Source organism: Numenius arquata, chromosome 15 (assembly GCF_964106895.1).
Source record: "Numenius arquata chromosome 15, bNumArq3.hap1.1, whole genome shotgun sequence".
Classification (NCBI taxonomy): Eukaryota; Metazoa; Chordata; class Aves; order Charadriiformes; family Scolopacidae; genus Numenius; species Numenius arquata.
The window spans coordinates 11,406,524-11,434,095 of NC_133590.1; the positions used below are offsets into that span (position 1 = coordinate 11,406,524).

General features: G+C 43.1%; 1 protein-coding gene across 1 annotated transcript in view; it reads left to right on the forward strand.

Annotated features, from left to right (window-relative positions):
* GRK5 (G protein-coupled receptor kinase 5) overlaps nucleotides 1-24,093 on the forward strand; it is a 162,250-nt gene extending 138,157 nt beyond the window's left edge. Inside the window, exons 7-16 of the mRNA XM_074159142.1 lie at nucleotides 1,662-1,725; nucleotides 2,267-2,407; nucleotides 3,550-3,740; nucleotides 8,215-8,252; nucleotides 9,070-9,159; nucleotides 10,426-10,634; nucleotides 19,182-19,319; nucleotides 21,967-22,104; nucleotides 22,947-23,078; nucleotides 23,905-24,093. Coding sequence (XP_074015243.1) covers nucleotides 1,662-1,725; nucleotides 2,267-2,407; nucleotides 3,550-3,740; nucleotides 8,215-8,252; nucleotides 9,070-9,159; nucleotides 10,426-10,634; nucleotides 19,182-19,319; nucleotides 21,967-22,104; nucleotides 22,947-23,078; nucleotides 23,905-24,003 — 1,240 coding nt within the window. The 3' untranslated portion in view covers nucleotides 24,004-24,093. The remainder of the gene's footprint in view (nucleotides 1-1,661; nucleotides 1,726-2,266; nucleotides 2,408-3,549; nucleotides 3,741-8,214; nucleotides 8,253-9,069; nucleotides 9,160-10,425; nucleotides 10,635-19,181; nucleotides 19,320-21,966; nucleotides 22,105-22,946; nucleotides 23,079-23,904) is intronic.
* The last annotated feature ends 3,479 nt before the right edge of the window (nucleotides 24,094-27,572 follow it).

Below are 27,572 nucleotides of genomic sequence, written 5' to 3' on the forward strand. Positions count from 1 at the left end.
TTGTGCCAGTTCCTCTCCCTGGAAAGCTACAAAGCTGCTGCCCAAGAGGGAAGGGAAGCGGTGGGCAGAGGGGAGAGCCATTTCATGCCAAGACATGCTCCACATGCCATCTTTACTGAATCCAGCACTTACTCTTCCATTCCAATTAAAAAAAAAAACAACAGATGATTCATCTCTAGCCAGGCTATTTCCTATCTGTTTTCACATTTGGACTAAGGAATTTTCTCAAATGCTTTGAGGATTTGTTTTTTCCATTCCCCCAACAAACGTGACAAGCTATTGGATGTGCCTATCCGGCTTAAGAAACTGGGAGAACTGTTTTTAGGATTAGCAAAGAGATGTTAGTAGCACGGAGTGATCAGCAGCTCCTTCTGACAGCCTGCTGGCTCCAACAGCGGAGTCAAACAGTCCATTTATTCCAGGGACATTGCTGAGCCTGTAGTTATCACTGCTAATTGTTGCTTTTAACCCCAATAACATTTGGAGTATGTTCATAGAAGCCTGAAAATAGCATCTTTTCCTCTTCTTGGTCTGGCCTTCTGTGTGTTTTTCCTCCCCTACTTTTAAAAACAATAATGAAAATAAATGAAACGATTCACTTTAACATTTATTCCTTATTGTCATCAACCTCATCATCGCTGTTGTGGGAACAGCCACGTTATTGTGCTCCCTCTGCCGGCTGGCTGCCCGCCAGAGGGAAACAAAGCTGGGAGGAATATTCATATCCATTGCTAATATAATTGTAGAACTTTGGTGATGGAGCCGTGGATACAAAATTGGATCTCGCTGAATCTTTGGTTCTTCTTCTGTCGCATTATAAAACTTTTATGGTAACATACATAAGTTAGATGTAGGGCTGGAGCCATTTTGGTAGAGCGTAATTTTGTGGGAATCCTGTAAGATGGTACAGTGATTGAGTCTAGAGATCATTAGGGAGCACTCTGCGCTCAGAAAGACAGACAGAGTTATTTAACCCTTAAGTTGGCCCTTAAAAGGAAAGAAGTGCTTTCCCTCCCTTCTTGCCCATGATGCTCTCCCAGGAGGCAGGAGCCCGGCCTGCTGCTCTCCCCTCCTGTGAACCCTAAACCCACCTCGCTAGTTCCCGGGATTGCTTCTTCCCTTCTTTCACATCAGTTTCCTATTTTGTTTAAGGTCAAGAAACCAAAAATATTTCCTGGTAGATTGAATTTGGGATCTCTTCTTCTCAGCTTGAAGACTGAGCAAAGCAATATTGTTAGTCCAGCACTAACCTTAAAAAATTCATATATACCATGAGAATTAATATCTTGTTGGAAGCTCTCAGGCCTCCTCTTTCCTTAACAAAGGCCAAAGCTGTATAATGGAGATTCCGAACCCTCCTTGGTCCTAAGATGCTAGCAGAAATTATACTGATGACTCACTAATGTGTTGTATTTTATTACAGCTTAATATGTTGGAATTGAAAAGTTCAAGCCATACATAGTATTGAAGTAATGTAATTACATAATTATATATTATATTATATAATATGATTACCTTGAAATAATGTGATTATATAATATTTATCTATTTTGCTTTTCAGAAGTATGCTCTGAAATAAATAAATCACAGAGAGTGCATTAAATGTAGTAATGATGTAGTGTGTCTTTTTTTTTTTTTTTTTTAATTTCCTTTTCTTCCAGGCAACCAGTAACGAAAAACACTTTTCGGCAGTACAGGGTACTCGGGAAAGGCGGCTTTGGGGAGGTGAGTAATTCTGAAAGTTTCTGTTAAGGGTGTTTCTTACTTCTCAGGCGCTGCAGGTTACAGGAGCCTGATGCAGCCGAGGCTGGTTTTCATTAATTGCCAACAGTTTTACTTAACCTCTCATGACACTGTAATCTCAAAAGAACACTTCTGAGAATTATTTTGTATTCGACTGTTGCATTCACAGTGGAATTAGGGTCACACCCTTATTTGTGCTCTACTGATGGCTGGAGGTCGCTGCCCAGGCAGCAGAGTCAGAAGGGGAGGACAGGCTTCAGCTGAAGCAGATTACAATCAGCACAGACAAAAGGAGGTGGGATAGGAAGCAGGCGGAGGAAAGTGAAATAATTAAACCAATATTACCCAGCAGGTTTGGAAACAGTAGTTGGTCCCCCAGCTGCCCCCGCCTGTGCTTTATTTTACTATGCCGCCAGCTCTAACCTTAAAAGGACTAAATCGGATCGGATCGTGAGGAGCAAAGTGCAATCCAGCCGCAGCGTTTGCTTCGGCTCTCCCAGCAATTGTTCTCTTTAATTCGCAGGTCTGCGCTTGCCAAGTCCGAGCAACAGGGAAGATGTACGCCTGCAAGAGATTAGAGAAGAAGAGAATAAAAAAGAGGAAAGGCGAATCCATGGCACTAAATGAAAAGCAGATTTTAGAAAAAGTCAATAGTCAGTTTGTAGTGAGTATTGAACTCCCAAGCGCTCGGCTCCCTGCTCACCTGCTGAGTGCTGTCTCTTGTTCAATCTGATGTCTCTCCCAACTCCTGCTCCAGGAGAGGTGCCAGAAGCTGACTCCCTTCCCTTTGCACCTTAGTCCTGCTCCCTGCACCTTTGCTGAGTCTCCTTTTATTCTCTGCTCTGTGACAAATGCACCAAACAAGGTGCCTGTTTCTACCATGGGAACATGATGCATTTTACAGCCTTGACTTGCATCAGGGCTGCATCAGCCTGAGCTATTTTTATCCCGTGTGATTACCTGAATTCCCAGTGTCTGGGAGAGAGGAGCTTGGAGGAGACTGAAGGAGATTCAACCCAAATAGATCAGAAGAGACTGGCTAGTGGGAGCACACAGCCAGTGACGTGGAGCTGCTCTGCCTGACGTAGGGCTTTCCTGAGTTGTGCCAGCTCCTGTGTCTCTTTAAAAACTTGTCTTAGATTATTTTTCTTTTTTAAAAAGATGTTGTTATCTCAGCATCTGTTGTGTTCTTTATACTTATTTTAGGAAACACTGTGAATATGACAGATGCAAGATGTTTACTTACCTCTGGCAGAAGCAAAGACAAATGCACATACTTAAAAGTGATGGGTGGCTTTTGGCTTCTCTCATCATTCCTGGGGCACCCACCAGAGCCTCGCTGGGGTGATCCTGACCTTCATAGCTCAGTGATGGTCCATTTGACCACCGAAGGACTGGGCTCTCTGGGCCTTCCTGAGAACCTACTGAGATGATGAGGTTTTGACAGCTATCCAGCAAAACAGTGCAGCAGGAGGTGTAGATTCTCTTGATTATTAAAATTTCTCTCATGTGGAAAAGCATGCCTGGAGTTAGTATGTTTGTCCAGCCTGTGAAGCTATCTGAGCATTAACCTTGAGCATTTCTGATGACGAATAGGCTGGATTCAACAAATAAATCTCTAAAATCCTAACATCTGATTTTTCTCTACGTTTAAAATGTATGTTTGCTATTGCTATGTAATAAGGCCCATATCAAATTCAGGCAATTTTTTTTTCCTTTTCTAGAGAAAATCTTTTATGAAAATCTAGTGCTTTCTTCTTAGCAGCTGACTGAACTGTCGCAACTATGCTACAAATCTTTTTCTAGGTCAATTTAGCCTATGCCTATGAAACAAAGGATGCACTGTGTTTAGTTCTGACCATAATGAATGGAGGTGACCTGAAGTTTCATATCTACAACATGGGAAACCCAGGCTTCGAGGAGGAAAGAGCTTTGTTTTACGCAGCAGAGATTCTTTGTGGCTTAGAAGACCTACACAGAGAAAATACTGTGTACAGGTAAGCTCTCTCTAGCGTCTTAGGGTGTCTTTTTTGGGTAAGAGTTTTTTGGAAAAGAATTGCCTGCATCCTCCCTACTCATTGGGGTGCTGTACAGCTTAGACGTCTCTGTGCTTAGGCTGAAATTTTGCAGAGCCCTGTACAAATACAGTATGACTCAGTGATCATGGAAGGAAGCAGTTGCTTGGCTAAATACATCCTGTCTAAATTATACAGAACTAGCACAAAGCTCCCCAAACCCTACCTCAGCATGCACTGGATGGCATAGAAAATGATAAAAGTTCCTTTAAAGGGATTTCATTAAGGAATGTAGTTTCTAGTTGGTATAAAATGGAGATCATTCTATTCAAGCCTCTATTTTAATTAGTTAGGTTATAATGCATCAAGGGTTGCGGCATGTCAGATGTGAAAAGACGGTCTCTCCTATCCCAGAAGGAGCGCAATTAGTGCAAGAGGGTGTTTGAGACACAGAGATTTACACGGCAGGATGAGAGCTAGTTTGATTAGCTGGATCGGATGGCGATGGTGGCCGTAGCCTGCCAGGCATGGCACATTCACAGCCATGGGAAGGAGGCATCCTGCTGGCAGCGTCCCACCGGCCACGGGTGCAGCCAGCGGGCAGGGCACGAGGACAGGCAGCCAGCTTCGAGAAGGACAAATTTCAGCTTTCAACTTCCAGTCTGGCTTGCAGCTCCATACAAGCACTTTTCCAGGGCACCATAGGGTTGGTTTACTTGCTGGATAAGCAGGATGATTGCAGACAGAGTTCTTGTGACTCTGTGAGGATTTTTTTTTTTTTTTTTTTTTTTTTTTTAATCAATGACCAGTGTAGTTGTAAACAACATTTAATGTTTGTCTTCATCATCCCAGCTTGTGAAATCATTATTTCTGGCATTCACAGCAGAAGAGGTCCTGTAACTTGATGAAAGAACTTCTAAGTACAATGATTAATAGACAATAATATGTTATTTTAAAAAAACTAAGCCACACTTTAAATCATTCGATGTGCCTATGTATTATAATCATTATGCATATGCTTGTACACATAGAAATTGGGATACTGTTGTTCCTTGGAGGAAATCTCTAGGAAACTGCCACTTGGTTGCCTCACTGTGACTCGGATCCTGCTGGCTTGCCTAAGGAAGGCCAGCAGATAACACGCTGCTTTAGTTGGTGCTGGCCCAAGAAGTGGATTTTTTTCCCCAAGGAACAAAATGGAATTGTTTAATGCCAATTGAAAAATCAAATGAGAAGTGATGTTTTTAAAAAACATTCTACCACATTCAAAAAAGTTTTAGGAGGTAATATAGTGTTTCTTTAAAAAGTACTAGATTCCAAGCATATTTTAGTGATGAAAATGACTGGTACATTCATAACATGGCTGCTAAAATGCCATACAAATTTGATCTGGCCACCTAAACCAGTACATGGCTCTGAGAGAAATGCCATTCTACTTCCTTAAGCAGTTGTTTTCATGTTACTTTTTAAAGAGCTGCTAGTTTACACCTCAGATGGCACATTCATTTGGGTGATGAACGATATTATATCCTTGTAGGTGACATTTTCTAGCAGTATTTTAGGAGCATCTGCAGAGACCCCTAATTTGTAATACTGCAGTGTGTTTTGGGACCCATGAGAAGTGCTATATAGGTCAATAAAATATAGCAGCTAAATGCTACCGCTTTCTCAAGGTGAATAATTCATCACAAAACGCTTATTCCTCAGACTTAATTTCATTTTCTATGAACAAAATGCTTCTGAGTAAAACACAGCATCGGAAAATACATCCCCATCTGATGGGCTGATGACGCACGCTGTGGATGTGACCCGGGAGAACAACCAGGCTCGGCGTCAGATTTATCCAATTCGGAATTCCCTTGCTAAACATGGCGCTACTGCACCATGTTAGTAAAGGTCAACAGATTGATTGTTCATGGAAAGCAAACATAAAAAGCTGCTAGTTCTCCTAGAATTATTTTTATCTATAAATAGATATGTTAAAATTTTTATTTATATGTATATATTATATATAGTCTATATTATTTCTATATATACTATAGCCATGCCTGGAAGCTCCAGTCAGCATCAAGATCACATTGTCTTAGGCATTACACAAACATACAGTAAAGCCTTGTCCACCGTGATTAATTGAGTTGTTTATGCCACCCTGTACAGCCAAACAATGTGCCATCGCCTCTCCAGCGTGGGTGCCGTGCCAGCAGTTTATGTTTCCGTAGATTTAGGCAAGGCTAGTTTACATATGGGCAGCTGTACCATCGGGAAATATCATTACAAGTAACTGTGTCCACAGAGGAGTTTTATTTCTCCTAGACATTTCAGAACAAAACTCATGTTCCTCCTTGGCACTTGGAGGTGTTGGCCGTGCAAAGGAAGCCGGCCTTGATCCTGAGGAACCAGAAATCTGAAAACAGAAATGACAACTGATGTCTGGGGCGAAGGAAAGACCACCCTAATTGCCCCCTAAATCGCAGAGGACTGTAAGGACCGAGCTGCTGTTCTCAGAGTCCTCATGGACTCTCTCATTTTCTCATTCAAAGCCAGCTTTTCCCAACTTGCATGCAGGATTCTTGTCATTTGGCCACAGGTACAGCTTTAAGTGGGACTAATAACTACTGGCGGAGAAGATGAACTAACTAATGAAATCTGAGTTCTTCAAGGAAACAGTTCTTAAGGGATTAAGAATAAATTTTTAAAAATAAATAGGAAATGCCCTTGACCATGTTGGTCCAGCATTGGAAATCTTCTGCTGATGGGCAGGCAAAGCCCACGGTGGTATGTTAAACAAAATCACCGCTTCTCCTCTGCATTCAGCTGCCCTTCACATATTTCAGCATTGTTTGTTTGAAAAGTAGGCTTGGTACCACTGGGCACCTGGTGAAGTTTATCTTGGGAGGTCAAAAGGGTCTGAAGCAAGCAAGAGGAGGAGATTGTTCATAGCTCTCTCTGTTCTTGCTTGAAATAATAAATAAAAACGAGACAAGTTTTGAAATTTTAATCTCAGCACTGTCAAAACTATAAAATACCCTTCTCCACTCACAGGAAAATTCATGACACTGAAGTGGTACGGCCTGAAATGCCGGGCGCGCTCCTGCACAGGCTCCATGCAACACGCTGATCTCCTGGCGTGAGGGTTTCTCTTGTTCGCCCCCCTCTCTCTGCTCTTTGAAAAGAAATGCCTCTTGCTGGGAAGCTAACAGAATCAAGCTGGTTCACAAATGCAAGGGGGCCTTAAAAAAAGACAAGGCCAAGCATTTCTTGGGTTTGCACCAGGCTAAACGTTGTGTTTCAGTAGGAGTCGGTGAGATAAAAGTCAGGGCATGACATTGTGAGCTGCAGCAATCCATTTTTCCCTGCATCACACAGCTGCACATCGGGCTCCTGAGCCAGCACAGGTTGCTCCCGTCATACAGCCCTTCTGGGACGCTCCCTTCCCAACATGTCCCCATCATCCCTGGGACCTCCTGGTCCCATCCCATGAAGGCTGGCTTCATTCCCACTCTGCAGGCTGTGCCTCGTCGGGGAGAACCAACAGCAGCCCAACCGCATCCGGGAACGGCAGCAAGGCTGTGCTCAGCTCCACAGGTTTGGAAAACAGCCTTGGTCAAGCAAGGGGACCTGGACCTGAGCACGGCTGGCCTGGGCAGCATCAAGAAGCTACAACTGGTGGAGTGGGTTTGGTGCAGACGAAGCTTTCAGAAGAATGATCTGCTAAGGCTCTGCTAAATATATGAAAACTGAGATTATTTTTTTCAGAAGTTTATAACTTGGCCAGATTTGGGAATATTTTTTTTTCACAAGAGCAGTAAAAGGCACATCTTTGACATCAGAGTGACCACCTTGCCAATTTTCATGGCGTTGCTCCAAACCACACCGGCACTAGAGTTTCACAAATGTTTGTAAGAAAAATCTTAGTCTGGGCACAGCATTCCCCTCTGCCCCTCATTTTCCAAACTCGCTGAAATTATTACATGTGTGCACAAGTGCATGTACACACATTCGCATATTTGGTCTGACTCAGATGCCAGGCACAGAAAATTCGAGGCCAACAGATTGCTATTGCATATGCAAAGAAAATATTTTGAAATTTAAAATATTTTTCATTGTAACAAAAGATTTTATAACAGAAAATGTTACAGAGACTGAACACCACACAGGACTACAGGGCCTGGTTTACAGGGTTTACTGGACTAGATGGATGAGTCCATTATGGAGCGGATTAGGAACAAAAAGCTTGGCTTAGTGAAAAAATGTAACTCCAGTTTAGAAAAAGGCATATGGTTTCAGTCTATCTGTGAAGTGAGTTGTAGAAAGTTGTATTGGTTTCATGAGTTCCTTGCTGTTTGAGTTGACACTCAATTGGTTTATTACTGGTAATAAATGCACTCACACACTGTCGTATGGTTATGTTATCAAAACCAGCTTCACACAAATAACTGCTGTCTTTCCTTTTCAGAGATCTGAAGCCAGAAAATATCCTGCTGGATGATTATGGTAAGTCTCAGAGGTTTACAGAGATGCTTTCACAGTAAAGTAGATTAAGTTAGTTTTAGGATATATATTGCACAAAGACAAATAATGCTCTGAAGTGACTAAGAGGCTCAGCATACACTAATTCCTCCTGTCTTGGGGTGGGTGAAGCGTGGAGCTCACCGCACGGGTGGAATGAAGCAGCCATGCTGCTCAGCAGGGGCCGTTCTCCAGAGCGCGGCTTTGCTGGGGGTGTCTGCCGTTTCCCATTTTTTTTCCATCCTTATTGTTGCGAGGCTGACACAACACAAAGGAAGTTGTGATTTCTAAATCTGCGCTTCCCGCTCCGTTTTCAAAAGTACTTTCATCCTTTGCTAAGACAACTCTCACTTAGTGCAAACCCAGGTACCCGTTTGTTGCTGAAGGCAGAGATAATAAAATCTCATGCTGACTTACAGAGCAGATGTAGCCCCTTCAGCCATCAGAGAGGTACAGAATTGTGTCAGCCCGTCCATCCCCTGTGATCAGTTCAAGATACTTCCCTACAGCATGCTTCTCCTTGCCTTTTTTTGGTTGGTTTTAAAATATCTAACACAATCCACCCTAGTCCGTAGCCTCACTGTTAAAATGAATTTCACTGCATTGTAATGCCCTTAATAATTCCTCTTTTCCTTATCAATGAAACTGCTCCAATTCAGCGATTCAAAACACTCCTTTCTTAAAATGTCTGAACAGCAAATTGCAAGAGTATTGTAGCAATGACAACGGTTGTGGTTTTGTGCTAATTTGGGTCATATTGTTACATCTGCTTTGTGTTGTTTTGTTCCTTTTTTCCTTCCAGGCCATATCAGAATATCTGATTTGGGTCTAGCTGTTAAAATCCCTGAGGGTGAATCAATCCGTGGAAGAGTAGGAACAGTAGGATATATGGGTAAGTCTATCTTTTTGATAATTTGCTGAGATCACTTGAGGTTTTGAGATCTTTCTGCCATGTGAGCTTAAGAAAAAGAATTAAAAAAAGATTCGCATTCAGCTGGGTCCAGCTCTCTGCAGCAACCCACCACAGGGTCATGCTAGTGGAAATCAGAAGTGGGCAAAAGGATGGACCACGGCAGCTCTTAATGGGACTGGTCTATAATCTTAAATCAGCAAAGAAAACTAAAAGAAGAGACAACAACTGGGATACTAGTGCTTTTAGCGTAGATTTATCATAGGGAGGTTATGTGCATAAAAGCAAGGTTTATTTCTTGTTGCTACTTTGTGTAACAGCTAAAATGCAGTTGTATGTTTATGATAAAATGGGTAAGTCCGCACCTATGGTCATCTTGACCACAGTCATCTGGAGTCTTCCCCCGTGTGCAGGGGAGGCTGCACAAAAGAAGAGTAGAGATTTGTACATTGGTAAAAAACACACTCCCTCACTTAACTAGATCTGTTTTCTGAATTCAGTGTAATTATTTTCATGCATTCTCTGGGTGGGCATATTTCTTGGAATAAAAATTGCTCATGCTTATTTGACTAAATAGAAACTAGATGATTTGAGCCACTGTTACACCATATGGAGACTTTAATGAAAGCAAGCAAATCAGTTGTCATTTCTAAATTTTTTTTTAATCTCAGTGTAAGTTTGTGTGCACACTAAGACTGTGCTTGTGAGCACGTGTGTGCGTTTGTACCCATGCCTGCAAGACGGTGATTATATGCCCAAAGAACACTGGATGGTTGCAACACAAAATAAATGGATTTGTTTTTCAAAGGGGAGAAAAAAAAAAAATGTTATAAATTGAGCAAAGAGACAGAATTTGCTTTTGAAGAAATGTCACCACTGTTTACAGGACGTGTGTTTGTATGACATTTCTCCCCTAAATGGAGAAATCTGGAAGGACTCTTAAGATTAGGCCTCTGCTTAATACTTAGCTTCAACTTCTTTTTTTTTTTTTTTTTAATTGGTCTGACTTGGTAGAGCAGTCAGAAGATGGCATGCACATGACATGTAGCATGTAAAGGAAAAAAAGGGCGTGTAGCATGCTGCATTTTCTGTAATGCCATCAACAGAAATCAGGAGGTATTTCTATATATTATCCACCATTCTCTGTGTATGTGTATTCAGTCACCAAAATGGAACTTCTAGAAATTTACATTTTTTGCCTGTGTAAATATCAAGCATTTCCACAAGACAAATTTTTCTCCTCCACAGCTCCAGAAGTCTTGAACAACCAGAGATACACACTCAGCCCTGACTACTGGGGACTAGGCTGTCTCATTTATGAAATGATTGCTGGGCAATCACCATTTCGTGGAAGGAAAGAGAAGGTGAAGAGGGAAGAAGTGGACAGAAGAGTGCTGGAGACAGAAGAGGTCTACTCCCATAAGTTTTCTGAGGAGGCCAAGTCCATCTGTAAAATGGTAAGGGGCTTGAAGGCCTAGCGTTGCAGCTTCATTAGCAAGCTGTATCTGACATGGTTGGAGCAGTAACACAGTTCCATAGAGGGGCTGCAGACACAAGGACTAACCAAGCTCATCTGTTGATGGGATGACTGCATTCTCTATTAATTCAAATTGTGTTTATTTGGGCTTTCTTCTCCATGAAATTCATCACGGTCATCTTGAGTCCTCTCCAAAGTTTTATGGCCAAGGGAGCGGTATCTATTCTCGGGAGACTTTGAATGTTAGTTTGCAGTCAAGAATGCATTTCTGTCTTTTATAATCTTGTAGAAAAAATAAAAAGGACTTGGTGATGCAAGACTCTGATTGTCTCCTGCAAGGAACTGAAAACCCCATGCTTCCATTGTCTTTGGTGAGAGCTGGGGGTAAGCAGGACAAAGATTATGCAACGAAATTATTGTGACACTCAAATGCTGTCCCACCCCATCTCACTAACTTTGTTAGCAACTTTTTCCCCCAGGGTGCCAGGGTATCCAGCTTTTTTTAATACTGTTGAGCTGTCCTTTAAAATGTTTTCTCACTCTTTCAGCTGGGAGTCATTTTCGTAGCACAATAGCCATGTCTGACAATGGAAATCCTCAAACCCTCTGAGAAATCTCAAAGTTGTGTCTGAATTCATCAATGTCTTGTCGACCTCCATCTTTAGGCAGCTGAATTGTAATTTGGAAAGGGATGTGGCCTTTTTCTTGATGTTCGTTGCTAAAGAATGAAGTCTCCTTTGGAGACAATGACATATCTGTGTATACTGGTAGAAAGAGAATGAAGGGAAAGAAAGGTCAACAAATAGGTAGTGAGAGTTTCACCAATATCTTGTGCAACAGGCAAGCAAACAGCAGATCAACAACATTCTGGTTGGCTGGCTTCATGAAGAGACATTCAAGTCTCCTTGCAAAATAATAATGGTAGCTTTGCCAAGTATCATGCCTGGAAGTCATTAACTCACAGTGCACCAACTCATTGCTGAATCCCAGAGGTAGTAATTAACTGACATCACTCTTGATAGATACGCTAAGCCATTCACTGCCCTTAATCTGTGATTCAGAGCCCCCAGTGAAGTCGGCGTGGGAGGATCTAGGACAGCCACAGGCTCTTACAGACCATTTCATGTGTTCACACAGCCTGCCATCTCTTCTGTAGTAGCATCTCAGTTCCCACCAGGTGAGGAGCAGTGTCTGCTGGAGTGGCAGAGTTTGTGCGCATCCTGTTGTTAGCATGAAATTAAAATGTCATGAGGCAAAAATTATATTCTTGTTGCTTTTTTTGTAGTTAGTTGCAGGCATGAGGCATAATAGGATGAAAGTATACTTTGAAAATAACCAAGCCCATGAGAACTTAAAGCTGAGAAGAATGAAATGTAGCATTGATGGGATAGTGCTGGACGTGACCTACCACTCCCAGGGGAGCAGACAGTGAAAGTCATTATACTGTAGTGGTCATTTTCATCTTCAAGCCATAGAGTCTATGGTTTCAGGGATTCGGGGACCTCAGGAAGTCATCTAGTTCATTTCCTTGCCTCAGGGAACCATGAACTATATGTAAATCATTCCTGACAACTTGATCATAACTACTTCACTGTCCAATCACATGGCATGTTTATTTAGGTGGCTTGTGCAAACTCTTAATGGATCCAAAGATAACTGTCATTTTTGAGCATTACTGCATTAAAATTACTGTGCCTTAAGGCTGGAAGAGCCTTACTTCTGATACTGATCATGATGGCATTTGTGGTTTTCCATCCAAAAGTCATTTATTTTATCAAGTGATATTTTTAAAAATCCATTATTCAAATATATTTTTTCAAATACTTTTTGCTCTTTATATTGAAAATCAGAACTTTGTTGCTTTGTATCAGCATCTTAACGAGGAAACAAAAAAGTGATAATTAAGTACCCATCATACATGCAAAATGAAGCATAAAGTTGCAGCACATAAATCCAACTTGAGCCTTCACAAACATCCAACACAAAAGGCTTTCCTGCAGTGGACTCTTTAGGACAGGAGTGAGGAACAGCATGTTTTCCACCATGTCTCCTAACCTTCTCCTCAAAGCTACCTCCATGAGCTAACAGCATCTCCATCAGGAACTGTATTGTCTTTATTCATTTACTCATATGAAAATCCTTTAGTGTCACCCCATGTCAACCTTCTCTTCCTGGACGTTTATGTCCTTTGCGTTTTTGCAGGCACATATCATAGCTCCCATTAATCATCCTCCATCCCATATTTCCATGTTTCATTTTGTAAGTCATTTCCCATAAATCAGCCCTCATTTTGGACTGAAACAGAGACGAATAATAAATAATTAAGAACAGGGGCAGCTGGCTTTCTGGGAAGCTCCCCAACCCATAGTTCCCATATAACATAACTGCTTCATAGTGTGTTTTTTCTGTGAAAAAATCCAATCTTTCTAGGAAATGCTCCCTGTTTGTTGTTGTTATGACTCGTACTTCATGGATGTACATGTGTGTTTTCCCTGACAAGTGCAGTCTTGCATCCAAAGATGTGACTTGAAGTGCATTCAAGTCAACAGTATTGGATGGGCCCGTATTGCTGTGCTCTTCTGTCACTCTGTCAGTGTCCTGTTTGTCTACGTTTCCTGCAGACTACTTTCCCTGCTGCTTCTTATTCCTGCAGCTCCCATTTGACTCCGCAAAAGAGATCTCCGATTGGAGGGTGCAAAGAAGTCGGAGCCAAACTCCTGGTTTGGTGCCCAGTGACAGGACAGGAGTCAAAGGGCACAAACTGAAACACAGGAGGGTTCCTCTGAACATAAGGAAACACTTCTCCATGGTGAGGGTAGTCAAATACTGGAACAGTTTGCCTAGAGAGGCTGTGGAGTCTCTACACTTGGAGATAACCAAAACCCAACTGGACATGGCCTTGAACAACTTGCATTAGATGACTGCTTTGAGCAGAGGGATTGCACTAGGCAATCTCCAGAGGCACTTTCCAGCCTCGGCTGTTCTGTGGTTCTGATCTCCATTCCCTTCCCAAAGTCCCTCCCCAACCAACTAAAAGATGATGGATTCTTTTTTCCCTAAAAGCAGTTTTTTCTCTTCCTCACTCACCACCAGAACCTGTCATCACTCCTGCCTGCTTTCATCCCTCCTCTCTGCTTTCATCCCTGGAAACCAACTTGTTCAAGCATTATGACACCTCAAAGTTTATCAGTGCTGCCTGAGAATAGCCGCTCTTTCATCTATCTTAAGAGGCACCTCACACACATCAAGGTGCTCTTCAAATTATTATCATTGCTATTGCTAATAATAATATTAAATCTTCTGTAGTAAGCCTTTGCAATAAGCTTAATTGTCACCCGTGCCTGAGAGAGTTTTGACTCTTCCGTTGGCCACATTGGGCTGTGATTTCGTATGCATAAGCAGTGCAATATCACTGTCTTATCTCATTTACTAGTTGAGAAGTGACCATAGCATTATTTTTCTATTCTCTAAAAATTGTTTAAAAAAGTATGTTTACTTCTGTTTCAGGGTTGAAGTTTATCTAGGTGATCCCTTAAACTATTTGATCAGCTGGCTCAATGGAAGTGGTTTTACCATTCCCCTTTTCTCCTTTCATGAGCATCAATTTTTTTGCACTCTTAACTCTACAAAAAGTTTCCCTTACCCCTGTAATTTTAGGACTAACATCTTAGGACTTGAAGTTATTTATTACATGGTATGATCTGGATATGAACTGACTGATCACATGAAGATAAATAAAGCAGCGCTTTAGGGACTGTTGGCTTTTTTTAGCAATCCTCACAACAGTTGTTTCTTTTTTGTAAAGGAAGCAAAACAAAGTCGTGGAAAAAGTCTCGGACATTGCAGACTTTGAATCCCCAGCAGGGATCAAATGAGTGACATGAAAGTATCAGGGAGTTCTTTATATCAAGAAAAAGATCTTAATGTAACTTCACCGCTGCTACTCAAGGCTCTTCTTTGCAAGTCCTGTTCTAGTCACACTTTGCCTATAACTCTGTAGACTAAATCCTGCCGTCATTTACACACATCCGGTGTCATCTAGAGCCTTTGTTACCAGAAAATAAAGCTCAGCTGCTTGGTATCTGCTGCTTGGTATGGTTGGATGGCCTAAGCCATCTTCAGATCCGAAGCTCTGTGAATTCTGCGTAGGCTTTGGCTGTAGAACTTCAGTTAAATTATGTTTGATTGGATCATTTGTACTGCTGTCCCAGGAGGGCTTGTCATCAGCCTGATGTAGTTGCTTTTGTTTGGCTATTTGTATTAAATACAACCCTTGAAACTGAACTAAACAAAAGTGTAGAGATGACTCAAAACATACAGTTGTTATCTCCGTTTTCTTTCCCTGGTCAGATTCCCAAATGGGATGCATATTTCAGGCTATTACGCAGGTTTAATATTGCAGAAAGTTGCTGGGGCTGCAGGAAGTGGTACAAGACTCATAATTCCTTGGAGAAAGCAAGTCCTTTCCCTTCTGGAAAATATTCTAGTCCATGCTATCTCTTGATATCCACAACCAGAAGCGTCTGGTTTTACCTGTTGCCATCCCTAGAGCTCGCTGCCGCTACAGCTTACCAAATTCCACGAATTTCTTACTTTTTTTCTCCATTGGGACTCTTCTTAAGAGGGCAGCACCTGCGCCCCTGCAGCAGGGCTTTGCAGGAGAATCCTCTCCTTTCTGTGGCCCTTCAGGCCCAGCATATTCCCAGTGGCCTGTTCCCTTTTATGTCTTTCAGCCTGCAATTGCTGGCCACCCATGACCAACTGCATCCATGTTCCAGAGACTTCCTTCTTGCATCTGAGGTTACTGAATACTCCCTTCTTTATCACGGAGGAGCCCAAGAGTCCCCAGACGGCCTTCTTGTATCCTCAACTACCCTATACTCTGACCACACACACCAAACAACTTCTAAGATTTACAGCCTGGCAAGGGTAAATTCCCGGATTAGCTCGCTCTTCCCACTTAGTCCAGAGGTAGGAGAATTACCGGCTGCACAGATGGGAAAGTAACCCCCTTTCTTCCCTTCACAGCTGACTTGTAGGGCAAAAACTGCAGAGGTCTCCTTTATCATCTACAGGCAAGTCCAAATCTACCCCTTCCTACTACAACTTGCTCCTCAGCAGCACTGTTCCTGAAAGCCTCAAGATATTGTTTCCAAAAGTATATCAGAGCCATGGGTAGTAAAAGGGGTCCTTCTGCCTTCAGATTCTTCTTTCCACCTGTCAGGAAAGTCCTCTCAACATGAGAATAGAAGATCAAAAGAACTTTTGTCATCTCTGCCTAGCCACAATAGAGGAAATCAGATCTTGACTGGAAATTCCAAAGCAATCTTCTTCACATAGTCTAAATCTATATGCCTGTTGGGATTTAAAAACAAAACCAAAAACCCCACAACAAAAAACCTTGCCTCAAGACCATGAGAGCTCAAGTCTCATGCAAAGATCTGAAAGCAAAATATCCCTCTTTCCTTCTACCCAGAGAAGTGCCCTGAGAAACATCATTTCCAATGAGCTGGATCAACGTGGTGCTGTATCACATGAATCTATGTGCTCAGATGATAGCAAGTCATAGAGATGTTTCTTCAAGTCTTTCTCAGTCTGTGAACCAGCCAGTCGTGGTGACCAGTCAGACCAGATGTCGGCACCCAGGCAGCAGCAGAGGCACAGGAAACTGTGAGGAAGAAAGGGACGGTACTAACTGGAAGTTGGAAGTGGCTGTTGTGGCCAGAACCACTAGCTTTTCCCTCACCCCTCAATCCATACAGTCTCCTCTGGCTATTGCTGCCGCTACTGCTGAGGCAGAAAGCGCTGAGTAGATGCCTCTTCTTTTATGTCCCACAAAGTCCTTCACCAGCTCTTCTGGCTGCTTGGCCTCTGCCATTGTAGCTTGCTTAGGACTGGCTGGAGGATGGTGTCTGCATACATGGGCCACACTGATTGCCCAAGCCGTTTGCTGTCTCAGGCTGGAAATGAGGCCCCTAGCAAAACTGCAGAACTGAGGAGGCTTGTGGAAGTCAGATAAGAAAACCACTGATGCCCAGGGGGTAGCAGAGCATTCAGAGAAGCCTACAGAGCTGTTACCCTGTAAACATGTGATAAGGACAAGAAAACCCAGCTCTAGCCAGACACTAGAGGAGAGATTACCAACCTCTCATTAGCAACAAACAGCTCTTTCAAGGTTCCTCCTCGTTGAGATGATGTGGCTGAGTCAGCAACACAACCAGAGGGTATAACCTGAGCTGGAAAGCCTACAAGCCACATCTCCAGACAACCTTGCCTTAGCCGGGAAGCTGCCTGGCTCCCTGTTCCCAGCCTCCTTCAGGGCTGCACCTGGTTGTCTACCTGATATCCTGGAACACTCCTTTTCTGCTCCAGCCCTCCCAAAGCTATTTGCCTCCTGCTCTCCTACGTGAGCCCCAGCCAGGTGCTGCAAGGTACAGCTGTTTGCTGACTGCCCTGGCTGTCAAGTACAGCTAGTAAGATCCCCAGGGACTTATCCAGGGGGGCTCCCAAGGGCGCAGTCCCTCCCCACGGACTCAGATACTCAGAGAAACCAGACCACCCCACTGTCCTGCGTGGGCACCGACCCCCTCCGTGGGCAGGCAATCCCAGAGAGTTTTGCTAATCCTTTCAGTGCGATTGATCCGCACAGCCCACCTGGGGAGGGGGTCGAGGGGACATCGCTGCTTTTCAGCTCCCGCTTTGGAGCAGCAAAGCTGGAGAGAAGGTGAGGGGTGAAGCTTTCCCTCCCCTGGGCACCCAGGCACCAGTCCCCTCCTGCCCCAGGGAAGAATCACCGACACAGCTCTAAAGCCCATTACTCGGGATCCTTCCCCGAGGGCTCGGAACGCCTCCCCGCCCCGGGCCGTGCCCCGCCGCCTCCCCGCGCCCCCCGGCCGCCGCCCCGGCCCCGTCGCGCTGCCCGTCCGCGCTGCCCTTTCCTCTGCTGCCCCCCGGCGGCCCCGCCGCGCCCGGCAGACGCGCTCCCCTCCGCCGGGGCCGCGTCGGGCATCCCCCTCCTGCCCCTCTCCCTTTTCCTCCCCAGCCGGCGGTGGTGGGTCGTGGTGGGGCCAGCGGCTGCCGCACAGCCTTGGTGTCAGTGCAGGCTGGGTCGGCCCCTTTCCTTCAGCAGCTGCTTGGAAATCAGGATACCAAAAGTGTTGAGCGGTGGGGTGTCTGCCTCGCTGCATGCCCAGCTCCAGGAGGCATATCCTTCCTGTGGAAAAGGGCCAGTGTTCATATTTCCTCCATGATGTTGCAGTGTAAGTATGTAGGTTTTTTTCCCTAAGCTGGATACTCCAGCAGAGCTAGCCTTGACTGTTTTCAATGCGTGTTTAGTGTTCTGTTGTACTAAGGCACACATTATGCATCTCTTTAATAGGCACTTGAAATCTCTGGGCAGATTATAGCGAGTTTGGAGTTATGTTTTCCCTCCCTTATGTACGAGAGCATCATGCAGGCTTCCTCAAGGATGAATGTAAGGAAAAAAGGAAACAAATCTGTGAACCTTCACTTTTCAGCAGATTGCCTTAAGTCAGTGGTACATTTAGAAAGGTTACTATCCCAGGTGATGGTCTTTTTGCACCAGTCATTTACTTTCTGAGCTATGTGTCTCTTCAACTGTTTAGGCATGATGTCTTAAGACATTGATTTATCCTGCTTGATTCTATGCATATGATTTAAAAGAAGAGGAATTTTGGTGAAGATTTGGCTAAATGTTCTGTCTCCTCATCCACCAACTAGTCTGCGCCAGAATTGCTCTTCCATTGACCTGTTATCTTGCGGATAATTAGTCCAACCATGCAAGGTCTTCCAGGACCTACCACCCCTGTGTTTGTGTTCATGGACCTCCTTATCTAATGGACCAAGGATGCTGAGTTCAGTTAGTGTCCATTGCTCCATTAGAGGTACCCAGGAAACAGGCAGGACTTGCTGTAGCAGGTAGAGATGGTGCATTGCCTTCTTTGAAAAGAAACAAGGCTGAGCTGAGGATGCTTACCGATACTGGCTCCATGGACAACAGTCCCCATGAGTTCAGCAGATATAGGCCCATGAGCACAAAGGTCTGGTTCAATGTGTCATGTGTTGTACTGGAATATACTGTGATGGGTGGGGAGAAGTAGAATTTGATACTGAAGTCACCCAGCCTAAGCAACATGGGAAAATTATTCTTACAACAGTAACAAGAAAAAAAGAATGGAGAAAAAGCACATGAGACTTATGAATATGCATTTTTATATCTTATTAGGGTATATCAGACCTCTTCTTGAAAGTGTTCACTGAAAATAAACAGAAGCAACAGTCTCTATTTTGACTGTAAACATGTTACAGCAGGTAATTTTCAAAGGGTTTCACCAGCATGTAGAGCAATGCAGTCCTACTCCATTTACTTTTGGCCATTAAGTAACAGCAATTACAATTCCCCTCTGTATTTCCCTCTGGACACATTCAAAACCAACTGGAGATAAAAATATCTTTGTGGAGCTCTTGCTTTTCTGACACCCTTACCATTCCTCTTGGCATATTTCAGCTCCTCACCAAAGATGTGAAGCAGCGGCTGGGATGTCAAGGGGAAGGTGCAGCAGAAGTGAAGAGGCACCCCTTTTTCAAGAGCATGAATTTCAAGCGGTTAGAAGCAGGAATGCTGGATCCTCCCTTTGTCCCTGATGTAAGTACAATAGGAAGAACCCCCAGTGGCCTCCTTCAAGAGATTTGTTTCTAAAATAACTTCTTTCTCTTTCTCATCACTTCCTGCATGGGTAGCCACCCCAGGAAGATGTGATAAGCGGTAGGGCTGGAGTGGGGTGGCTGGGAGGAAGAGAAGAGTTGCTCTGTAGACAAGAGGAAATGGCCTCAAGTTGCACCAGGGGAGGTTTAGGATGAATTTTAGGAAAAATTTCTTCAAAGAAGGGCTTATCAAACATTGGAACAGGCTGCCCAGGGAAGTGGTTGAATCACCATCCCTGGAGGTACTTAAAGACAGGTAGACGTGGTGCTGAGGGACATGGTTTAGTGGTGGTTCTGACAGTTAAGGTCCCTTCCAACCTAGATGATTCTATGATTATATGTGCATGCAGGGTTGGTGGGCCTCCATGTAGGGTGGTAACCTCGTCCTTGATTCATTCCCGCTCACCTTACCACAGTCTTCTTGTGTGACACTGGAGGCACCACTTGATCTGTTCACGCCTCAGTTCCCAAACTTTAAACTGGGAACCTTTGTGTTCCCTTATCCACGGTAGTAGTGTGAGAATAAGTGTGCTCAGGACCAGGTGGTGCTTAGAACAATCAGCGGTAAAAGCCACATATATGCATACAGATACATAGACATATATGCTGAGGTGAAACCAGAAGTACAAAGTCCAAAGCTCTACGGAACTGAGGAATGGCCTGGATTGTCATTAAGAGTCATTTGTTACAGAGATTCCGAACCTGGTTGAGATATCAAGTGTCACCTCAAGTAGAGGAGGTGACTTGGACCTGAGAGAGCATTTTGAACTCGTTAGTGTTCGTGGGGCGCAGAACCCAGCCCTGAGTGGGTTCTCAGGTTTACACACCAGCCTTGCAAACACTGAAAGTCTTTGTTGCTTTGGCAAGAACAAAACTTTTTCCACCCTTTTGTGGTATTGGTCTCTGCCCCAGCACACAGAGTTACCTGATTATTTTCCTCCTGCAGGGCTCTCTTGCTGGCTAGGCCTTCTATCCTTAAAGTTCCCATATGGTTCTAAGTAAACACTGCCATTTTAACATATTAAGGAAAGTAACATCTTGGCAGCTCTCATTCACATTGCTGCAAACTCGACCAAACCAAAGTGGTCTGAACGCTACAAAAGTTTACTTTAGCTGCTCTGGTTTTGCTTTACATTTTACTATGCGGCCTAGTTATTCCTGCCAATTAGCCCGTGGTGTTACGACCTGCTTTAGTGGGAAGAAATAGGAGACAAGCTACTATTTCTTTCTGATGTAGAAAATTAGAAAATTCTGGGCTCAAATTTGGGATCCGCCAGAGTGTATTAAAAGCTTAACTGTGGCATGTAAGGCCTAGAAGGCACCTCTTATAGACATATTTGCTAAAGCGAAGGCACATAAATTTTTATGGCTATTTATTGGGAATTCAAGAGCTGCCCCTAATTTAATTCATTTGGCATTTCATCCATAGATTTCCAAGTCTTTACTGAAGTCAGCTGAATCACCCAAAGCTATATAGCTAATGGCAGGGGTTGTAATCCATCCCATGTCTCTCCATCCTCTTCTAGACTTCTCTGTCTCCACAAAAATGTGGATTGCAGCCATCAGGAATGCAGAGGGATGCAGCCTCCAGCAAATAGGACTTCTGTCAGGAATCAGCTTGATTTGTTTGGTCACTGTGCTCAGACCTAGATGAAATACTGCATGGTTGGACCCCTGCGCTGTGCAGTCACGGCACCGTGTGTAGGCAGCGGGATTCAACACGTGCTTGAGTTCAGCAGGTCAGGCTAGTCCCAGGAGCCACCCTTCAATTACTCCTGCTCTTCAAAGGATAAGTGTGGTGTTGATGGAGCTCTCTAGGCATGCAGATGACCATGCTATGACAGGTAGCCAGCGATGACTATTTCTGCTTTCTGTGGCTGACTGCTGGAATATGAGCTAAAAGCAGTGTCACTGCAAGGAGTCCTGTCTCTGTCATCCCAGAAAATTAAGTAGTTTAAAAAGGCAAAGCGATTTGACTATTTGTTTGAAGAAAGGCAGCCAAGTTAAAAGAGTTAATAGAGGTGATTCTGGACAGCTTCCAGCAGCTGAGCTATTAATAAAAACAATGGAAAAATGCCAAACCTCTTCTGTTTTCTTTAGCAATTAGTATACATTCCTTTAAACTTTTCAGCTGGAAGCTCCACAGCTGTCTGAGCAGAAGGACTCTTCTACCTGAGGTCCCTTTCCAGGGCTGTCTCCAGTGTGTCACTCATAAACGTTCTGGTTTTCTGTTGTTGCCTCTCTAAAAGAAAAGACCACTGAAGGATTTGGGTTTTGTTTTCTTGTTCTTTCTCTCCTTTTCCCCTCACCTCTTAACCATATGGTACATGGATGACTAAAACCCACTTTAGCTCTGCTGATGCTTTAAGGACTTCAAAGAGGGACGCTTAACATGCTTAAAGCAAAGTCAGCCTTTGATGATAAACATGCGGGCAGAGCAAGCCTAGAGAAGCAGAATGCAGAGAGTCACTTCTTGTTAGGCACTCTCACTTGACTGAATCTGTGAATGAAAACACATGGTCAGATTCACAAGTATTTTTTCTCTTGCTGTTTTCCTTTTTTTTTTTTTTTTATTTCTGCTGAGATAGCCCAGAGCAGTGTACTGCAAGGATGTCTTAGACATCGAGCAATTCTCCACAGTGAAAGGAGTTAACCTGGACCAAACAGATGATGATTTCTATTCCAAGTTTTCCACAGGATCAGTGTCTATTCCATGGCAAAATGAGGTAAGGATGTATCATAGTAAAATTACTCCAATAAAACCCCTAACACAGGTGGTTTAAGAGGAGCTGTATAATTCCAGTAATATATAGCTACTGGGTAAGTTGCCAGACTCTAATGCTTTCATAAATTACAAATGGCCTCTTTCAAGATCTATAATATACCACAGATGTCAGGTTCAGGTGACTGTATCTGTTGGCTCTGCATATTTGTGTATATTGGCAAGGATCCTACTGCACATCCTTCTCCTGGATTTTTGCAGAGGTGTTTCAACAACAGCTCTGAGGAACTTCTGTGGGATGGCTGGAAGTCCTAACGGAAGGCTCTTCCCTTGGTGACCCTGATCTCACCCATTGTCTTGTACCTCCAGCGGGTCCCAGCTGCAGCAGTTGACTCTGGACCTCGAACTGCTCCAGGGTTTCCAGATCTGGGTCTTTGTTTCTGTTGGATATCAAAACACAGCCAACAGTGGATTTCATGATCCAACTCTGGATCAAACAGCAGATCCACTTGGGCAGAGGAGAGGGGTGGTAATAACTGGGATTTTGTGAGTATGCCTGTCTTTATCCAATATTCTCCACAGTGATAAAGAAAAGAACAGAAAGCTTTATGGGGCAACTTATAAGAGGACTGATGTGCAAACATGCAGAGCAGACCCAGCCTCTGTTTTCATACATCCTATTTACCTTCTACAGCCACCAGCAGGAACTCAACTGTTAACTCTCCTAATATATAGCTCAAGCTGCTGGTCCTCATCCTGACTTCGAACAACCTAGCACTGCTGGAATATATTTAATGCAGATGTGTAATTTCTTTTTTTTTTTTCTCTCTTATGGTGTTCCACTAGATGATAGAAACAGAGTGTTTCAAAGAACTGAATGTATTTGGACCAAATGGTACTATTTCACCAGACCTAAACAAAAGCTACCCTCCAGAGCCACCCAAGAAAGGATTGCTACAGAGAATATTTAAACGACAGGTGAGATTTTTTCTGACTAAGACAAGGAACCTCCCATAGATGCCCAGTGTCACAGCCATGTTCTGGTGATATTTTTGGAGGAGAAAGACAGAAATTCTTAAAGAGGGCTTCCTGTCACAGTTACCTGGGAATTTCCTGACTACTACTGCCTATCCCAGGTTTCCCATCTACCTCTTGTGATTTTTTTACCAGCATTTTTTATCGTCAGCTTTGTTTCCAGTGGTTGAAAACTTCTCACCCAAACTATTTTTCAGGGATATGCTGAAATGCCTTTTGAAATGATTATATGGTTTTGATAAGTTCCTTGTGAAAACCTTTGATTTATGTGCTTAAAAAAAAAGAAAAAAAAAAGAAGATGCAAATGTTGAGTAAGGTAGTCATGGCAGGAAACCAATACACTAGAGAAGAGAGCAGACCAGAGAATAAGTGATATACAGCTTTCATGAGGCACCATGGCACCACTTGCAAACCTAAGTAACAGTCTTAGACCAATCTATTTCTATAGGGTTAAAACCACGCCTGAGCATTAGCACGTATCCTCTGTATTAGTCAGATTTAGCAGATACTGACATTTTGCAGTGAATTGGTTTGACTCCTGGAGTTCGAGTGTGACTTCTTTGCTGCATTCCTCAAGAACTGCCATGGTCCTCCTGACCTAGAGAGAATGCAGGTAAGAAAGTGAAGAATATTTTACATCCAAAGATCTTCAAACAAAAATCTTGCAGTCCAGTCAGTACGTTATCACCATAAAATGAACAATGTTGGACTAAGAGAACGCATGGCATATTTGGGGAATCTAATTGTCATTGTCTTCTTCTTTCTACAGCATCAGAACAATTCAAAGGGTTCTCCAAATTCAAAGGCCAATTTAAATCACCACATAAATTCAAATCATGTAAGTTCAAACTCCACTGGAAGCAGCTAGTTCCAACTCAGTTTTGTGAAACAACATGTTGCATCCTTCCACTATAATCTATGGAGCTTCTATGGATGAGAGAGCCTCCACCGTTGAGTGAAAAAAAAAAAAGGGGGATGTCCCAAAAATGGAGATTTTCTATCCATTCCTTCCAGTGGAGCCTCGCATTTTAAGAAGAATTTTCCACTCAGGTCTGTTTTTGGAGGTGGCACTCAAGACTGTGTGAATCAAATTTGTCTATTTAGAACATTGCAATAGAAATTCAATGAACATGACTACTTGCACGTATTTAAATAGCATCATACTAGAACTGAATTTTGTCTTTATTATTTTTAAAGAAAAGTTTTGTAAATTTCTCTATTGTCTCAGTTTACATTTTGTACATTTGTATTTAAATGAAAGTCAGACTTTGGAGGTGTATATTTTCCAAGCAGCAGCTGTAAAGCCATGTGTTTTAAGACATTTTTTTAAAAGAAAAAAAAATGTGACTCAAGACTTCCAGAGCCTCAAATAAGAAATCATTCTTTTTAGTAATTCTAGAAAATTATTCATAAATCACTTTATCAGACTGGGTTTTATTGACATGCATTTTTATGGAACAGTTTATTCTTAATTATTTTACATCTGTATATTTGGTTTACAGCAACACTGCATACATTTCTCCTCTGCATACATTTCTCCTCTTCATTAGTTTGTAATGTCTCGCATTAAATGCTAAAAGACAAGATTTTGATGCATTCAAGAATGCTACTTGCTATGCCTAAGGTTTGTGATGTCATGGGACCAGCACAGCTGAGATTTGCACTTACTTACGTTGTTAGCTCATCAAAAACTTTTTGGTTAGAAAGGGAGCCCTATTTTAAGCCCTTCTCCTTCACTAGTTTTTGTGCCATTTCTAATGACAGCAAGAACAAAACTGAGTGAGAGGTGACCAGGAGAGCAAATGTCTATTTGTTTTCCAAGGACTTGAAACCTGCACCTGCTGAAATGAGAGCAAAACTCAAAGCATTCTCCGTGCTGCAGTCAAAAGTTCAAGGCCTTTCCATAGTTTCTCATGTGAAAGCAGGTAGCAAGAGAGAAATTCAGTGGTCTGGTTTGTGCTGACCAGGAGATTCGTGTCAGCTTTGTAGAGCTGAGCTGTGGAGGTTCAGAGCAGAATCTGAGCTGCTTTTGAGCAGTAGCAGAACCTGTAGGTTGTGACTGCACTTAGAGTTCTTCCACGTGTCATGCTGAACACACCATGAGTCGTCCCCTCAGTTAGGTCCTCAGCTTAATTGAATAAAATGTCAGTTATGAAATAATACCTCCCACTTTTGGTTCCATCATTCTTTGTCCAGGATTCTTTAACCATTGACAAAAACATTGTTCCCACTAGTATGAACAGAATGGGTCAGGATCAGTAGCCGTACCTCAGGCATCAGAATGATGCTCTTCTCAAACATGCCACTATCTATTATTATTAAAGAACACCAGATCAAAAATACGGTTACTTCCTTTCAAAAGCAATTAGAAAACCTTTGTCCCCCCAAGCGCAGACAGGATCTCCATAGCCCAATGTGTTCTCTAGAAGAGGTTTGTTCACCATGCCCTTTACAATGTCATCTAGAGTAGACCAATGATTTGACACCTTTGGGTCATCAGGAACATCAGAAGGTCAGCCTGGTGTGTCCAAAACCCTGTTGGTGAGTAGTGCAGTTGTCCCAGGGTACAAGGCAGCACTGTTCCAGTGGAAGTCTTCACAGCCAAAATTCATTAGACTATCACGTCTGTGTTCTCTCTGGCCAAGGCAGAAGGGAAAAAAGATGCAGGTTAGTAGTGACAAAGCTCTGAGTGAGAAAGTCACAGGAATTACATACTAAAACATCTTGAGGTCATGAAGGAGAGAGACAGAACAGGGCCAGGATTTGCATAAAGCAGCTGATAGAGAAAAGTCAAGGAAGGGAGATTGGGCTTTGGTGCCTTTATCAAGAGTAAAGTATGTGAAGATGCAAGTTCACGTCATTTCAAAAGCCTCCAGTTTTCCTGATCCTTGATAGACACGCAGTGAAGCTGTGCAAGTGTGGCATGACATCACCAAGAAGTTGTTCCTCTTTTTCATTCAGATCAGAGTGGCCCAGAAATTCCTTTTCCCTGTATTGGTGGTGCTCAGGGAGAGCTTCAGCTGCTCTCCCATGTCAGATGAGACATTGCAGATCTTATGGAAGATGCAAGATCTTAGAGACACAGTAATAGATGAGAATTTTGAGTCATTTTCTCTCTATGTATCAGCTATAAACTAAATCTATAATGGTTTCAGCTTCCTGACATGAGAAGAATGAAATATTGTCAAGGTGAAAGCCACTATGCACAGCTGGGGCTATTACCTCCAGTTCTGTTCTCATGGCCTGATGTAAAGCTACCTAAGTCAACAGGAATCTGATCAGTCCTTGAGCATGCTCTGGATGAAGACATTCTTGCTCCGGGAGATTTTCACATATGGGATTTCACCCAATTTCAAGAAATGTAGGTGAGAAGTGGAGGAACAGATCTTAGCCAGACAACTGGTGTATATCAGTGTACCTCAGACAAGACAAGACAAGACACACCTTAGTTCTTCTTGGAGAGCTGCAAATGTGCAACTCTGATCTGTTTCTGTCACTCTAAGACATCACCTTCTAACAGTATGGTATACCAGATGCTTCTGCACCCATCTAAAAAGTGTGGCTGATACTATCTACCTACCACCCTGAGAAAGGAAAAAATATGGTTGGGGGAAAGCTTAGCCCATTAATATTTCATTGGATAAATCTGATAAAGCTGCACCTATTGGCCCAAGGGCTTCCTCTCCTACCTGTTACCAATTTGGCACACAAAGACTAAATTTTCTTTTTTTACCATGTCCCACTTGGGAAATAAAATCCTGATAACAACAAACCCCTTCCTGAAAGCTGGTGAACAAATTGCAAGTAGATTGTAGATGGCCTTATACCTCTTAGATGCTATCAGCCTTAACTAGTGGTGGACAACTTTTTTATATGACAACAGTGAATGACAGCAGATGTGCCTTCTCCTGCTCTCCTTTCAGCTGGGACAGGCCCTCACTCAGCACCTCTAGGACTCTTGTAGTGGAGACATAGGGACCGTGCAAAGTCCTTGGATGACTTTGCATCTTTGGAGAGATGCATTCAGTGAGTTACGGTACTTGGAGGACATTACGCTAGGGTTAGAGATCCTGAATACTCAAGATGGTGTGGAGGAAGGATGCTTATATGCACTTCAAACCTGGGATGAAGTCCCTCGGGATCCCAGCCCCTTGGGAGCAGTGAGCGAGTAAGGGGAGAGATAGAAAATAAAACCAGTTGAGGGGGTTTTGTGCCACATCCCTCAAGTGTTGCTATCCTGTCTGACAAACTTTAGACAGTATTACGATGCTGGGGCAGCAGAATTGTTGTTCTCTTTCAGTATCCAAGCCCTGAAAGACTCAATAGGTATCATACATCACTAGTGACAGTGAACAGTCCTAGGAATCTTCTAGTCAGGGTTTGCCTACAGCAACGAAACCTGCAAGATCTTCTTTTTTATTACTTCTTTCTTTTTTT